The following is a 17,702-nucleotide window of genomic DNA, read 5'->3' on the forward strand; positions in this document are numbered from 1 at the left end:
CATCATTCAGCGCTGTAAATTTCTTTCCCTTGTATGACTTGTGGCTTTACTTGGCATTTACTGTCCTATTTTTTTATTGTATTATATTTACAAAAGTAGAAAAAAGATTAAAATGCCTCCCCTCTGTGTGAGATTTCTCATGGTCAACAAGATAAGATTTCCATCTAAAAATTTTCCTTCTTTCTGAATGTGAATATGGCTTCTCTCCTGTGATGGTCAGCAGTAGAGAGGAGTGAAGTTTTGAAAAACTCAATTCGACTAATTCGCCAAAGTTTACCAAGAAATTTGATTCCTACCAAATTAATTTGTCACGAGTCACTATAAATCAGGTATACCCAAGCCATTCTGCTATAGGATACAGCCACACAGAGTGGCCGTGCTGCGGTGAAGAGCCATGCAGCCAATTAGCCCAGAGCTGCCTTTCATTTAATAATGAAGGCCGAACTGTATAGTCTGTCTTTATTGTTAATAGCCACACGGCATCTTTAATGCGCCATTAGGGTACGGCCACAAGGAGCAGCCGTGCTTCCATGAAGAATAGTGTTGAGCAAATCAAAACGTTTAAAGCAGAATTCAGTCCAAAGTTTAGGAAAACTTTGTTTTGAGACTAAGCCGAATTTCCTCATGCTTCGTGGTAACGAATCAGGTTTTCCTAAAATGGCAGCTGCACGGAGGAACCCACGATCACCCATAATGCTGTGCAGTCAGCCAATCCACAGGTATCCATCCCCTGTGCTGTCACAGCCCTAGAACAGAAATAATTTGCATAATGTGCCCCCACCTAACCAGCCAAACCCCATACGAGCAACAGTCCCTGTTTGGCCACATATTATATGGCAGCTACTAGTTATCAGGCTCCTGTCCCTTATGGCAATAATCCAGCGGCCATGTTTGATCTATCCAACATGTTCTGCCATCTGCTTTTAACCCCAATACATTTTAAAAGCAAAATACCATTAGGTTCAGATCCTGGACCTTATATAGGGATTCACTTGGGATTATGGTCATCCCTGTTGTAAATCCCAGAATTTTATTGCTTTGAGGAAGGTTTTCACTCCTAAATGCTGTGTCCCATCTCTGGTACCATCACACAGGAGGACAGGGGGTGCTGCATAAACACTCTGGCTCCCCCGATCCCCCCCCCCCCAGTGGGAGCCAAAGGGGGCGTCTGAAGGCTAGTCCATTACTCTCTTTAAAACAGACGCTCGGCGGCCATAGCATTCTCAAATTCCCAGCCACTGACATAAATTTACTGCCAGCAGTTGGGAAAGGGTTAACTTCCAAGCCTTCACACCGAAATTGGGCTACCAAGTGGGAAGAATATGATTAGGCAGAGTAGCCTGGGTTTATAGAGATTCATGACTAATAAGGAATAAAATTTCTTGGCGATCTCCGGCGAATCGCCCAAATCAATTTTTTTTAAACTCCCCTCATCTCTAGTGAATAACTGCGTTGCCAATTAGCCAGCAGCTGTCTTTCATTTAATAATGAAGACTGCACTGTACAGTCGGTCTTCATTGTTGTTAATGACGACGTGGCACCTTTAATGCACCTAAGCGGAACATCCGTGCTGCGGTTGGTTATGGCAAAGAACCACATGACCATTAGCCAGCAGCTGCCTTTCATTTTCTAGAACATGGAGACTTTAAAGGATGATTTGGAAGAAGTAAAGCCAGCAAAAGATGAGGATGGTCATCGATAAGACCTGGCTCCCCTAAGGGGTGCAGACTGGATGGTACTGGTTGGCATTGGTATAATAAAGACTTCCAACTTATTGGTATTGATAATTACTTATCTTCGTTTAAGGCTGATGTAGGAGTAAATAAATAAAACTGATGCAGAATAAGTCTCCCTATACTCTCCCTGCAGTCTCCCTCTCAAATATTCTTCTATTAAAAGTTTTCAGCTACACTGTACCTAGCACTTGCCATAGCGCTCCCTATGCTCAGCTTACATTGGAATGGCAGTGACTGTGCGGGGTGAGGGTTTTATAGGGCTGTGACATCACACGGGATGGCTATCTGCTGATTGGCTGGCTGCACAGCATTAAGGGAGATCTTTCATTCCTGGGCTTGTCTCCTCTACACTTAGTTTCGCTTTGTAACACGTGCAGCCACTATTTTAGCAAAATCTAATTCGTTACCACAAAGCGAGGAAATTCTGATTCATTTTGAATCAAAGTTTTCCTAAACTTTGGACGAATTCCACTTGGCTTGCTTCGCTTCGCTCAACACTAGTCAGCAAGGGTTGACTTTGGAGTAAAGAATTTCCAAAATACTGAAAGGGTTTCTTCCCAGTGAGATTTATTTGATGTCTAATAAGATCTGATTTCTGGATAAAACATTTCCCAAATTCAGAACATAAAAATGGCTTCTCCCCTGTATGAGTCTTGTGACATCTAACATCTAATTTTTGGTGAAAACATTTACAACATTCTAACCCCTTAGTGACCAAGCCTGTTTGAGCCTTAATGATGAAGCCAAATTTTGGAAATCTGCCATGTGTCACTTTAGCAGAGAATAATGAATCAGTAATGGTTTAGCTCATCCAAATAATTCTAACATTGTTTTAGTCACACATATACTTTATTATACCGATAACAATTGCTAATATTAAAAATGCTATATATTTTCTAAATCTTTATCAGAAATATAATATATTTCCATGTGTTTACTTTACTTCAGCCACACTTTCAGCCAATTTGAATAATTTAACAAACTTTTTTTTTCCAGCACCAACCAAAGATTGGAGATACCTATAGATCACAATCAGAATAATAGCAACCGCCTAGTCATTGAAGTGAGTCATAAGTATTTTGATCCAATATTTTTTTTGCAGGAATTAAACGGGTTCTCTGGGATTTTGATATTGATTGCCTATCCCCAAGATAAGTCTAGTACCCAGCCTGCTTTCCCTACCTACTTGCAGTACAAGCCCTAGATAGCTAGACGGCAACTGGTTGACGGCCTCTACACTAGAAGTGCAGAAACGGACTGACAACCAAAGACAGACAAATACAATACAGGGTAGTATGCAAATGGGTCAGAACTAGTCAGGGTATGCAGTATCAAACAAGAAGCAAAGAGTAAATCAGAAGATAAGCCAATATTAGAACCAGATTGGCTAAGCAGTGCCAAACAAGTAAAAGAGCAGTCAGAAGACAAGCAGGGGCGAGAACATGAACAATCCAAATAAGCACAGGAACAAAAAACAGGTACACAGCTAGTAGTCAAAGACTATCACTGGCACTGATATATGGCCAGGAAGGGATTTAAATGGAGCGCCGAGTCCCTGGATCAGAACCGGATAGGTCCATTGACTCAGCGCTCCATTAGTCAGAAACACTTGTACACCGTAATAGAGCAGCTGAGCAATGAGCCCACTGCTAATCTCCCCCAGCATACGCCCACTGCAGGAGAAACAGAGAATTGCATCCTGTTACTAAGGATGCTGTCGCACTGCTGGAGCCCAGACAGGTGAAAATTTAATTTATTTAAAAAATGTTTCATTTTGAAAACAATGTTTACTTTGTACAAAAAGTGCACCAAATAAAATAAAAGAAAATGGAGCCATTGGCTCCTAAATTAAAAAATTAGTCTTCATGCTTCATCCGAAGTTGCTTCGTTCAAAACTTTTAAATAATACTGTACGGATATTCGTCTCCGTACAGTATTAGAATCTATGGTAGTTGATTTTTTAAGTGGAAAACCACTTTAAAACTTGAAACTGAACTCTGCTTTGGTTTCATTTATTTTTTTGCTTGTTTGTTTCATGTGAAAGGAGCAACTATGCAGACTTTTTCTATTTTATTCTCACTTGTGTTTTATTCTATATTTTTATACTTTTAAAATATATTTTGGAAGGTGGCACAGTTACACATCACTGTAACTGGGGCATCCAAATGTGATAAGTGATGCTTCGGCACCATAACGGCCCCTGCCTGGCAAGGTAGAAACCACTATGTACACAAAACAAGCAATCACCTACAAAATACATTAAGGGTCAGCTTCCAAAACCATCCATAGAAACAGTAAAGGATCAGTACCGCCCGTCCTGCCCCCAAAGTATTGTCAGGTGTAAGACATCCAATTAAAAACAAAACAAAACTGTAACTGTGCTCATGGAGTTAATAGAACAGCCTAAATATTAGAGATTCTCCAAATAAAAAATATGATGTCCGTATCACCATACAATAATATGAATGAAAATAGTCAAAGGAAACAAAATGATTAAAAATTCAATAAATCCAAAATAAATATTTTATATAAAAAGTCTTCAATTATAAAACTAAACAATCCAGAGCTGGTGGGACATACAAAGAAGAAAATAACCAAGGATTCACCCACTGGTAAATTTATGTGAGATGAGTGAACCACATGACTTCTACAAATACAGGGGTGGCGGGGACCCCACTTGTTGGATTTATCTACAGGTACATTTTGGTCAGGGTGTGCAGATTAAGATGATATTCCTTTAGGAGGGCGAGTAATGGCTTCTTTGTAATGAGGCAATCCTAGTCTGGGTCACTTGTTTTGAGACTTGCACATTATTGATGAAACCCAGTAAGACCAGAGACGACGGTTTCTTGACAAGCTCATATTTGATATTTTAAATTTTTAATAATAAAGGTAGAACAGACTGGGGCTGGAATAGGTTATTTTTTTATCAGGCCCTATAGGGTTTTTTTTTTTTTTTCCTCTCACCAAACATTTTTGTTTAGAGGGAATATAAACTTGCTTCCACTTTTAACTGGATCTGTCATTTGACCACCGGTATTCATTCAATACAGGAGATCATGCATGTTTGGGGAGCTCTCAAAGTTGTCCCAATCATCAGTCCAAGCCCTCAGCTACCTCTGGTAACTCAAAGCAAGGTTTCATTTTACCTCCCTGTAAAAAGGAGTATCTGACAGAATAAAGCTAGTTAGTGACCACCATAAAAACACATAAGGGAGGTCATTAAAGGGCTAAGCATGGAGATGGCTTCTTTCTGTGAGTTTTTTGATGTGAAACGAGAGTTGATTTATGCTTAAAACATTTCCCACATTCTGAACATGAAAATGGCTTCTCTTCATTGTGAGTATTTTGATGTGAAACGAGAGTTGATTTCTGCTTAAAACCTTTTCCACATTCTGAACATGAAAATGGCCTGTCTTCTCTGTGAGTTTTTTGATGTGTAACAAGAGCTGATCTCTGCTTAAAACATTTTCCACATTCTGAACATGAAAATGGCTTTTCTCCTGTGTGAACTCTCTGATGTACAACAAGAGCTGAATTATTGTTAAAACATTTCCCACATTCTGAACATGAAAATGGCTTCTCCCCGGTGTGAATTCTCTGATGTATAACAAGAGCTGATTTCATCTGAAAACATTTCCCACATTCTGAACATGAATATGGCTTCTCTCCTGTGTGAAATCTCTGATGTACAACAAGATCTATTTTCTTGTGAAAAGTTTTTCCACATTCTGAACATGAAAATGGCCTCTCCCCTGTGTGAATTCTCTGATGTTTAAGAAGAGATGAATTACAAGGAAAACATTTTGCACATTCTGAACATGAAAATGGCCTCTCCCCTGTGTGAATTCTCTGATGTATAACAAGAGCTGATTTAGTCTGAAAACATTTCTCACATTCTGAACATGAATATGGCTTCTCCCCTGTGTGAAATCTCTGATGTATGACAAGTTCTGATTTCTGGGTAAAACATTTCCCACATTCTGAACATGAAAAAGGCTTCTCCCCTGTGTGAGTTCTCTGATGTCTAACTAATTCATATTTATATCTAAAAAATCTTCCACATTCTAAACATGAAAATCGCTTCGCTCTTACTTGAGCCGTTTGATGTTTAACAACTTTAACACCTTTTCTGTGATTTTTATTCGCTGTTACAGTCTGTGATGAATCAGAAGATTGGAAGTTCCTGGCACAGTCATCTGGCAAGAATAAAAGACATTTTATTATTTATAAATAATATACCAAAATATTCCATTGAAATTGTATTACATTTCAGTATACAAAAATCCACAGAAAGTACAAGGCATGGCACAAAGTACAAGAATCAATTGACTAAAACAGTGGTGGCCAAACAGATCACAATCTAACAGTAGACCAAAGTTCATAACTAGATGAGGTTGGCCCCCACCTTGAGGAACTTCCCTGGAACCTCCACCCAATCTGTAATTTACTATACATATAAATAAAACATTTACTAGCGCTGGACAAGAGGCGCTGAAAGCCCCCCTAGTTCCTCACACAATAGAGCGCTCAGACCGGGGTATTTTCTCTGGCCTGTGTGCTCTCCCACTCAACCCAGCAGATGCATTGAGATTCCTTCAGACCTGCTGGTGAAGGAGAGTACAGGCCGGGGAATCAGGCCTGGGCTATAATGGATGACAGACAAAGAAGCTAGACTGGGAGGGAGGAAGGTGAAAAGAATGGCCAGTAGGGAGCTCCTTAATATGTTGTTTTTCTTGAGATATAATTACTATTGATAATATGAAAAGTTCGTCACCTGGGTCAGGATATCTTTATTGACCGGCAGGTAGGAAATATCTGGCGTCTAGTGAGACTTTTTTTGAATTACCTCTTAAGGCTACATGCACACGAATGGCCATGAAAAGCGGGCAAGCTCAGTTTTTCATGGCCATTTTTCAATCCTTTTTGCATCCCTTTCCTGGCCATCTGGATGTTGTGCATCCATTTTTAATGTTTGGTAAAAATGGCCATTAAAAATGGATGCTTTTATCATTGGCTTTTCTTTATTTAATTTCCAACCCCTGCAGTATACATAATGTCCCCAATAGTGGCCCCCAACAGTAACAATGTCCCCAGAGTGACATTCATCAGTAATAATGCCCCCCAGAGTCAGTGCAGCATTAATAATGTGCAGGGTTTTGTTTTAATTCAAATGGGGTCCATCTGGCAGTGAAAATGGCCAAAAATGAGACATGTCCTATTTTTTACAACCACAATTCACTGTCCGTTAAAAAAGTTAATAATCCCATTGACTTCTATTCAATCTAAAAATGTTTCTCACTGTTATGTGAATGTAGCCTTAGCCTGCAGCTCTTCCTGATTACACAAGCTACATATAGCGCCAAAGAATAATCCTGTGACCTGAACATCATCACTGCAGCTAGGACACTATGCACACCGAGGTCTCTCCAAATCTCAGTCCTGTCACTCTCAAGTAAACAAACTGCATGGCCCACACCAGAAACTCTTCCTTTTTTTCATCGACTTATATTAAGTGCCTGCGATTTATATATATACACCATCCAATAATAATGAAAAGTCTATTACTAGAGGTGAACCATTTCTTGAAACTGGTTTCAGGTATAATTTTAAAGAATCAGTCGGAAGAGTCCATTTGGGAACAAATAAATTCAACCAGAATCGAATGTGCTCCAATTGGCCTCATAATCTGTGTATGGCTCTCTGGCAGATCTAGTCATTGGCATTAGCTGGGGGTGTGTGAAAATCTTCTACACTTTCTTCCTTGTGACGACACCACCTGCCGCATTGAATACCCTGCACTGGAGGCTGGTCAAGACAGTACACATATCAAACTGGGCCAGTTCAAACCACTGTTACAATCTCCCTCCCAGAAGTCCATGGAGTCAGGGGACAGGCTATGTGCAGAAGAAAGGGCACAGTCCAGGTACGACTGAACCCGGTTGTTCAGGCAATGATTATGCTTTTGCTGATATGTGTCAGGTCGGCACAGCACTTAAAAAACCTCCATCACATTAACCAAACTAAACTGGCTATTGCTGTGGCTTCTGATACTTATCGTAGCGGTAGCACCAGCAGAGAGGGCGGGATGTTTTTGACAGCCAAGTTGGAGAGGAAACTCCTAGACAGACATGCAGGTGACAGATGTCAGTAAAACTTTCCCCCATTTTGCTTTGCAACGATTTAAAAGCATGGACAGCAGTAGTCATTACTTTGCTTAATGCAAACAATATACAGTGGGATGCGAAAGTTTGGGCAACCATGCTAATCGTCATGATTTTCCTGTATAAATCGTTGGTTGTTACGATAAAAAATGTCAGTTAAATATATCATATAGGAGACACACGCAGTGATATTTGAGAAGTGAAATGAAGTTTATTGGATTTACAGAAAGTGTGCTATAATTGTTTAAACAAAATTAGGCAGGTGCATAAATTTGGGCCCCACAAAAAAGAAATGAAATCAATATTTAGTAGATCCTCCTTTTGCAGAAATTACAGCCTCTAAACGCTTCCTGTAGGTTCCAATGAGAGTCTGGATTCTGGTTGAAGGTATTTTGGACCATTCCTCTTTACAAAACATCTTTAGTTCATTCAGGTTTGATGGCTTCCGAGCATGGACAGCTCTCTTTAAGTCACACCACAGATTTTCAATTATATTCAGGTCTGGGGACTGAGATGGCCATTCCAGAACGTTGTACTTGTTCCTCTGCATAAATGCCTTAGTGGATTTTGAGCAGTGTTTAGGGTCGTTGTCTTGTTGAAAGATCCAGCCCCGGCGCAGCTTCAGCTTTGTCACTGATTCCTGGACATTGGTCTCCAGAATCTGCTGATACTGAGTGGAATCCATGCGTCCCTCAACTTTGACAAGATTCCCAGTCCCTGCACTGGCCACACAGCCCCACAGCATGATGGAACCACCACCATATTTTACTGTAGGTAGCAGGTGTTTTTCCTGGAATACTGTGTTCTTTTTCCTCCATGCACAACGCCCCTTGTTATGGCCAAATAACTCCATTTTAGTTTCATCAGTCCACAGCACCTTATTCCAAAATGAAGCTGGCTTGTCCAAATGTGCTTTAGCCCACCTCAAGCGGCACTTTTTGTGCTGTGGGCGGAGAAAAGGCTTCCTCTGCATCACTCTCGCATACTGCATCTCCTTGTGTAAAGTGCGCCGAATGGTTGAATGATGCACAGTGACTCCATCTGCAGCAAGATGATGTTGTAGGTCTTTGGTGCTGGTCTGTGGGTTGACTCTGACTGTTCTCACCATTCGTCGCTTCTGTCTATCCGAGATTTTTCTTGGTCTGCCACTTCAAGCCTTAACTTGAACTGAGCCTGTGGTCTTCCATTTCCTCAATATGTTCCTAACTGTGGAAACAGACAGCTGAAATCTCTGAGACAGCTTTCTGTATCCTTCCCCTAAACCATGATGGTGAACAATCTTTGTCTTCAGGTCATTTGAGAGTTGTTTTGAGACCCCCATGTTGCTACTCTTCAGAGAAAATTAAAAGAGGAGGGAAACTTACAACTGACCCTTAAATACTCTTTCTCATAATTGGATTCACCTGTGTATACACTGCGTGCAGAATTATTAGGCAAATGAGTATTTTGACCACATCATCCTCTTTATGCATGTTGTTTTACTCCAAGCTGTATAGGCTCGAAAGCCAACTACCAATTAAGCATATTAGGTGATGTGCATCTCTGTAATGAGAAGGGGTGTGGTCTAATGACATCAACACCCTATATTAGGTGTGCATAATTATTAGGCAACTTCCTTTCCTTTGGCAAAATGGGTCAAAAGAAGGACTTGACAGGCTCAGAAAAGTCAAAAATAGTGAGATATCTTGCAGAGGGATGCAGCACTCTTAAAATTGCAAAGCTTCTGAAGCGTGATCATCGAACAATCAAGTGTTTCATTCAAAATAGTCAACAGGGTCGCAAGAAGCGTGTTGAAAAACCAAGGCGCAAAATAACTGCCCATGAACTGAGAAAAGTCAAGCGTGCAGCTGCCAAGATGCCACTTGCCACCAGTTTGGCCATATTTCAGAGCTGCAACATCACTGGAGTGCCCAAAAGCACAAAATGTGCAATACTCAGAGACATGGCCAAGGTAAGAAAGGCTGAAAGACGACCACCACTGAACAAGACACACAAGCTGAAACGTCAAGACTGGGCCAAGAAATATCTCAAGACTGATTTTTCTAAGGTTTTATGGACTGATGAAATGAGAGTGAGTCTTGATGGGCCAGATGGATGGGCCCGTGGCTGGATTGGTAAAGGGCAGAGAGCTCCAGTCCGACTCAGACGCCAGCAAGGTGGAGGTGGAGTACTGGTTTGGGCTGGTATCATCAAAGATGAGCTTGTGGGGCCTTTTCGGGTTGAGGATGGAGTCAAGCTCAACTCCCAGTCCTACTGCCAGTTTCTGGAAGACACCTTCTTCAAGCAGTGGTACAGGAAGAAGTCTGCATCCTTCAAGAAAAACATGATTTTCATGCAGGACAATGCTCCATCACACGCGTCCAAGTACTCCACAGCGTGGCTGGCAAGAAAGGGTATAAAAGAATAAAATCGAATGACATAGCCTCCTTGTTCACCTGATCTGAACCCCATTGAGAACCTGTGGTCCATCATCAAATGTGAGATTTACAAGGAGGGAAAACAGTACACCTCTCTGAACAGTGTCTGGGAGGCTGTGGTTGCTGCTGCACGCAATGTTGATGGTGAACAGATCAAAACACTGACAGAATCCATGGATGGCAGGCTTTTGAGTGTCCTTGCAAAGAAAGGTGGCTATATTGGTCACTGATTTGTTTTTGTTTTGTTTTTGAATGTCAGAAATGTATATTTGTGAATGTTGAGATGTTATATTGGTTTCACTGGTAAAAATAAATAATTGAAATGGGTATATATTTGTTTTTTGTTAAGTTGCCTAATAATTATGCACAGTAATAGTCACCTGCACACACAGATATCCCCCTAAAATAGCTAAAACTAAAAACAAACTAAAAACTACTTCCAAAAATATTCACCTTTGATATTAATGAGTTTTTTGGGTTCATTGAGAACATGGTTGTTGTTCAATAATAAAATTAATCCTCAAAAATACAACTTGCCTAATAATTCTGCACTCCCTGTATAGGTCAGGGGTCACTGAGCTTACCAAGCCAATTTGAGTTCCAATAATTAGTTCTAAAGGTTTTGGAATCAATAAAATGACAACAGTGCCCAAATTTATGCACCTGCCTAATTTTGTTTAAACAATTCTAGCACACTTTCTGTAAATCCAATAAACTTCATTTCATTTCTCAAATATCACTGTGTGTGTCTCCTATATGATATATTTAACTGACATTTTCTATCGTAACAACCAACGATTTATACAGGAAAATCATGACGATTAACAAGGTTGCCCAAACTTTCGCATCCCACTGTAATTGTCAGCACTTTGGCAAACAAGTATGCAGTTTGTCATGTTCACCATGTTCTTTAAGACCCACTGGAATGGTCAGTCATGGCCAATGTCATTGTCGTCATCATCATCAGCATACCTAGCATAAAGAGCGCCAACCTCCTTCCCTAGCTGTGCCTGTAAAAACTCCATATCCCCCTGCACCACAATCTTTTCCTCCTCCACTTCCTCCTTTATGGGACTTTGTCTGTGCAGGTTCCTACCAGCTATAGGATCCCCATCAAGCTGTGGAGGCTCTGGTTCTTCCTCTAGTCCATGTTTCATAAGTGTGAGCATTTGTTCAAATACTGAATAAATATCAGGGTTAGGCCATGTTAATTCTTGTCCCTAGTCTGGTGGCAACTTTAAAGGGGTTGAGTATGCAACACATGTCCCTGATGAGCTGCCACTGCCTTAGCTCAAAATAACATATGCTCTGCTGTGGTGGTCTCATCCATGATGTAAATCATTAAAATCTCCTTACACTGCTCACAGCAACTTTTCAGCATATACAAGGTGGAATTTAAACGGTACAAAGGCAGACCATTTTGCAATTTCAAGTTCAGAAGGGCCTTTTTAGCCCGATAACAATGGCTGGACAGTCCCCTGGACATGATCAACACCTTCTGCAAGCCATGATACTTTTTAATAAAATTGCTGCTAAATTTCACTAAAAATTTATGATGTGCGCCATGCAGGGAGCCTATGTTATTTCCCCCAAATGAAGTTCAGCCACAATGTTCCCGCCATTATCAAATGACCAAATTGCCCAGTTGTAGATGGAGGAAAGAAACCCAGCAGGAACCTTGCAGCTTGATGCACATTACCAACTAATCTATGCAGCTCCCCTCTCATCAGCTTTAAGACAACATGGCAATGCTTCAGTTTGCACAAATAAAAGGAGGGAACAGAAGTGGAAGCAACAAAGTGCTCTGTTTTTGTTGGGGATAGGAGGATGTCCATTGAGGAGGACGTGGATAAGCACCTGGTGTAGGGTACCAGATAATCAGCAATTGCAAAGTTAGGGTGCATTTACACCAACAGATTATTTGACCAATTTCTGTCCAAACAGACCAATAGTTGGTGTGTATAACAAAAGATCTGTGTGTGTAAACGGCCATCTGACCAATGATTGGTCATAAAATCTGTCAGATAATCTGTTGGTGTAAATGCACCTTAATATATAAACAGCAGATCTTGACGATTTGCTCGCCCAAATGCATTTAGCATGGCAGAACATTTCTCAGACAATCATTAAAAACAAAGAAATACAAATTTTTAGGAAAATAATGTAAGCCATACATTGCATTGGTATTCAGTATGTATGTAAGGTTTTCAACAACTTCATGTTAATAAGTGCCTATACATGTCCTTTCAAAGCCAGAGTGAGCAAGTACTGTCTATCTGGACAAAGGACCATTAGGATATCAAAGGTAGCAAATAGTTGTTAACTGTCTAAAGAATGACAGTGTCCAGTAGGCTTGTGGGGCAGGAAAATGCTGGAAAATCCCAACATTCCAGCTGCTTCTATCAGTCTTCAAAAGTTAACTGGAAATTACTAGAAACCATAAGGAACAACCAAAAAGATGTGTCTAAGCCAAATTCTAGACATCGGTAGAACTGGCTGTTTTTTGAGACCCAAGGAAGGAAGAAGAAGAGGAGAAGAGGCAGTGTCACGGACGTTCCCGAGACAGGTGGCAGGAGGTCGGTAAGACTGGCAACACGTGGTTTGATCTGACAGGTTTTCCGTTTGGATCAAATAACGTCTGTGTTGTTTCTGCTGCTTGCCCAGGTGTGGCTATTTGGGTCATATAACCTTCTCTATTTATAGTTGCTTCTCCCACAATGCTATGTGGTTTATAGCTTCTGTTTGGACCTTTTGGATAGATTGTGGTTGGATCAGTCTAAGTTCCTGGTGTTTCCATTGCTCCTTTGAAGTTAAAGTCTTTCCTTTCCCATTTGTATTTTGCTTGGGTTCTGTGTGTTGCATTTACTTATTGTTGTATTCAGCCTGAGATTCCTGTTTGTCGTTCCTTTTGGAGGAACAGGTAGTCTCGTCCCTGCCATTAATACCAGGGTCCTATACGACTTGATAGGATTCTAGGTATTCCTGTGTATGAACTCACCTACTTTTGGGGTCTGTTCATACTGACAGTCAGGATTTTGGTTAGGGTTTTCACTAGCAGGTGTCCATTTTCCTTCCCTAGTTCTCAGGCCCGATTTCCTGTTCCCCTCTTCCCTCCTATGCTCAGTGTGGTGTTTCCCTCCCACACCGAAGTGTGACAGGCAGAAGAGACAAGGAAAAGAGAACACAGTAGAAAAGAGAAGCGCTAGAGTAGAAGAAACCTGGAGGGGCCAGAGGAAATACAGGGACTGGAGAGACATGAAAAGACCTCTGTATGTACTGTACTGGTAACACTGTACTTTAGAGTGATAGTAATTTGTTGTTTAGTTACTACTAAATGGTCTTGGGATTAACTTTATATTGCAGTTTTGTAGTGTAAGTAATTATTATTGTGTACAAGTCTCTCCGTATGTGATATTTATTTTTGTTACTTTATACTTTCATATATACTCATCAATAATAATAATAATAATTCTAATAAACCTTATTCTCACATTGCACAATATATAAATTTTTTATTTTATTTGAATAAGCAGAAACATAAGAAACCTCTCTGCTTTACTTAGTGGTCACTACTCACCTGGGCGGTTATCTGCAGGAATGTCCTCTGTACTCTGCTCATCACCCCTCACATATGTCTCTGTAACATATATAATGTTCAGATCTTCACCTGGATTGACAATCTGGGAAACAAATATTTTAGAAATCATCAGACGGATGGAGAAGTCGTATGAAAAGTTTTATATGGACAGCTAAAATCAGTAACTAAAATGACAACCAAAAATGACCGGACAGCAGGAGTTATCTGACCCAAATATCTGCAGGTCTCCTGTATAAATCCAATCTGATTGCTTCATTATTCCAACCAGTTTACAATGCAGGGAGAGTAGTCCTTATATTCCATCCCTAACATTACATTGTGTGTATATAACATTACACTGTGTGTGCACCTGTTGCCCTTGCTGGACGCCCCAGGGCTGTGAAGCCGGTAAGCCAAAGTTCTTTCAGTCCGCGGCTTATTTACCTCCTTGGAATGGGCATAATCATCTGCTCTGCTGCAGCCAATGACTGGATTCAGGGGTAACATGTCTACAAGAGACACATCACCACTGAAGCCAATTATTGGCTGCAGTCAAGCTTTGCCGGCGAGGAAGCAAACAACATTTACTGGAAGATGGACACACAGGAGCCAGGACGCATAATCAGAGCTAAGGGTAGCTGGTACGTATGAATCTGTCCATAGTAGAGGCTGCGGGCACATGTGAAAAGTTACTCATTCCTGAACAAACCCTTTAATGCTGTCTTCCTGTTCTGTCTACCAGTTTTGGGATGACTGCAGGCATGAAGATACTGTACCTAGTATAAGGGACAGGGGAGAACACAGGAGAGGGGAGAACTGATAATCTGTCACCACTAGAACACCCTGATTATCTCTGCTTATAGTGTAAGGACAGAAGAGAAAACAGAAGAAGCGAGAACTGATTATCATCACTACTAGTGATGAGCAAAGTTTTAAAAAATTCGATTTAGTCGCTTTGCCAAATTTTTGCCCAAAATTTGCTTTGTTACAAATAAATTAGTCATGAAGCCCGTTAAATAAATCAGGTACATCCTGGCCTGCAGTTAAACTTTAGGGAATGTATCATGGTGTACATCACTGTGCATTGCAGCAACAAGCATAGTTTGTCCTTTCTGGTAGCGAAACAGTTACTGTGTGTCAGTAAATAAGAGACGAAGTGCATGTATGAACGAAACCGCCGTTGCCTAGATGTTCATGTCTATGTAACCCGGAGAAAGCAATAAAGCAAGAAGATTTTTACTCTGTGTGCCGCTGTTCCCCTGCTTACCACCACGGTCCCAGGCGCCGTGTTCAGCGGTGATCTGCTGCCAATGATTCCCTATTCACTGCTGCAGTCCTGGGCTCTGTCCAAGTAGGTACTGTTGTTCTGGGATCCACTCCACAGTTTCCTTTCAGCCCTGGCCACAGTATGCTTGCTACTTGTTCCCTGCAGCACTTCCTTAAGGGCCGGCGTGCATCACTTCCTGTGCTTTATGTTAGATCATGTGACCTCGCTGATCAATCCTAGCCCTCCTGCCCATATATCAGTGGCTCAGCCCATTTCCCAGATGCCTCAGCATCAAAGTCCTTGTGTCCTGCTAAGGTTGCTGTTATCCCTGTTTGTGTTCCTGTGTACCTGACTCGTGCTTGTGTTTCTGGACTCCGCTACTTGCTTGTCCTGACGCTCCTGTTGCCGACCCAGATTGCCTGACCTATACCTGTGCCACCTGCCCGGACCTATTGCTTGTTTGACTTCGCCTCTGCCTCATCCTTCGGCCCTGCACTATTGGTCCTGGTTACGACTTGGCCTGCTCACTACGTCTGTACCTCTGATACCTTGCTCAGGTACCTCCTGGTCTGCCTGGACCAGCTGCCTCCTGTACCAATCCTTCTCAAGCCGCAAGTAGTTGCGTAGCGGCATGACGTGAGGACGTGGGCGTGCCGTGCTCCCTCCCTCCCTCTCCCCTCGTGTACAGCGGGCTGCAGGCTGCAAGCGTCCGGGTAAGAGCGGCTCTCCACGGAAGGCTTCTGGGACGCTAAGGAACCGTACCGCTGAACCGCTGAGCAGGGCGAGATGTCTGAGGGGTCCTGACCCGCCCGAATAGGAGCGGGAGCGGAGGCGAGAGTTTGCTGGTGGCGGAATAAACTCTGCGTACTCGGAGATTCCATTAGTTTGCATCGCGATCTTCTGGCTGACCCGGCTATGAGACGAGCAGCGCTGCCCAGCTGACTAGAGGCGCGAAGTTGCGTATACCGGAGGGTTCCCTTACTTGATGGAAAAAGGATACGGTATGATGATGATTGTGACTTACTGTTTTTCTGCTGGAATGATCTGGAATAAGTAAATTGGACTAGTACTGTTGAGTACTGCTGAGTATTGTCGAGCTGGAGGTGCCGAACACCGCAAAATCTGTCCCGGGTCCGGAGGTCACAGCTGAAAAAGGGGGTCCTGCAGGAGGGTGCATACCTGGAGACCGTTAAAGATGTTAGGGGTTTGATGAGGAGGAGAGAAGGGTCTAATGCGACAAACTGCATCACAGAAATAGCCCTGATCCTCAATATGACCCAAGGGGTATGCGCCCACCCAAAATAACCGAAGAGGTCCTCAGTTAAGGGTCTTTATTATCCAGGGGGCTACTTCCTTCCTCTCTCCTGCTGGGGAAAAATAAATAAAAATGCTAAAAGACTGAGGTATTACTTTGGAGCTCTGGACTTTGGAGCTCTGGACTTTACGATATTATAATATAAATGCCTCCGGTCAATGCCCCCTGAGTTGCTTATTACCCTTGGAGTACAGACTTACCCAGTTTCATCTGCCCTATGTACAAAAGAACGGAACTGATTTTTTTTTTTCTCTCCGCTTTGTTTTTTTTTTCTTTTTTTTCTTTTCTTCTTGCTGGACTGGTAAACGGAGAGGACTGATCTGGACTGACATTAAGTTCCGCTGATTTAATATTCTCTGTACTTATCTCTCTGCCTATGCCGTTTTGTTGTTGAGGTGTAGTTTCCACTTGTGCACTCTTTTATTATTAGTACTGTAAAGATGCCACCTAAAACATATAACAGAAAATCTGTGGGAACTTCCTCGCCGGGTTGAGGAAAGGGAAATAGTACAGTAACTGGTTTAGAAAAATACCTTAAATCCCCTCCAAATCCAAAAAGCAGGAGTGCATTAAGGGGGAATAAGGAGAGTCAGAAAGAAGGAGGTGATTTACTTGGTTCAGATTAATGCGCTGGGGTGGATAGAAGGATAGGTAGTGGAGAAGGGATGGAGGAAAGAATAAACTCAGTGGATAAGAAACTGGTCGAAATTTTAGGGGCAGTACAACAGTCTAATCATAGCCTAGAGGATTTGACTATGAAAATCGTATCTGCTTAGGCGGATCTCTCCCTGATCAAGGAGGAGATGAATAAAGTGAGGGAAAAGGTTAAAGAGCTGCAGATATCCTCGGGAGGAATGAAGAGAGACATTGAGGGAATAAAGAAAAAAATAGAAGTGATAGATGGGGAAAAGAAAATCCTGCTAGAGAGAATCATTACAATGGAGGATAGGTCCCAGAGATCCAATATTAGATTAGTGGGATTCCCAGAGGGAGTGGAAGGAGAGGACACAACGGGGTTCATCCAGCAGTGGCTGGAGGACAGTTTTGACAAAAAGGCTTTGTATAAATGGTTCTTAGTCGACAGAGCACACAGGATTCCGGGTAGACCTCCTCCAAAAGGGAGTACGCCCAGGGCAATATTAGCCAAAATCTTAAGTTCCAGAGATAGAGATGTAATAATGAGGGCAAAAAGGAAAATGCAGACAATAGAGTATAACGGAAGCAGT

The 17,702-nt window shown here is 41.8% G+C and overlaps 2 protein-coding genes across 2 annotated transcripts in view; one reads left to right on the forward strand and one right to left on the reverse strand.

Annotated features, from left to right (window-relative positions):
* Positions 1–17,702, reverse strand: part of LOC121003516 (zinc finger protein 208-like) — a 2,651,670-nt gene that overhangs the window by 1,689,197 nt on the left and 944,771 nt on the right. The window contains exon 4 of the mRNA XM_040435418.1: positions 13,895–13,997. Coding sequence (XP_040291352.1) covers positions 13,895–13,997 — 103 coding nt within the window. The remainder of the gene's footprint in view (positions 1–13,894; positions 13,998–17,702) is intronic.
* LOC121003540 (oocyte zinc finger protein XlCOF22-like) overlaps positions 1–17,702 on the forward strand; it is a 933,287-nt gene that overhangs the window by 785,350 nt on the left and 130,235 nt on the right. The window lies entirely within an intron of this gene.

Source organism: Bufo bufo, chromosome 6, assembly GCF_905171765.1.
Source record: "Bufo bufo chromosome 6, aBufBuf1.1, whole genome shotgun sequence".
NCBI lineage: Eukaryota > Metazoa > Chordata > Amphibia > Anura > Bufonidae > Bufo > Bufo bufo.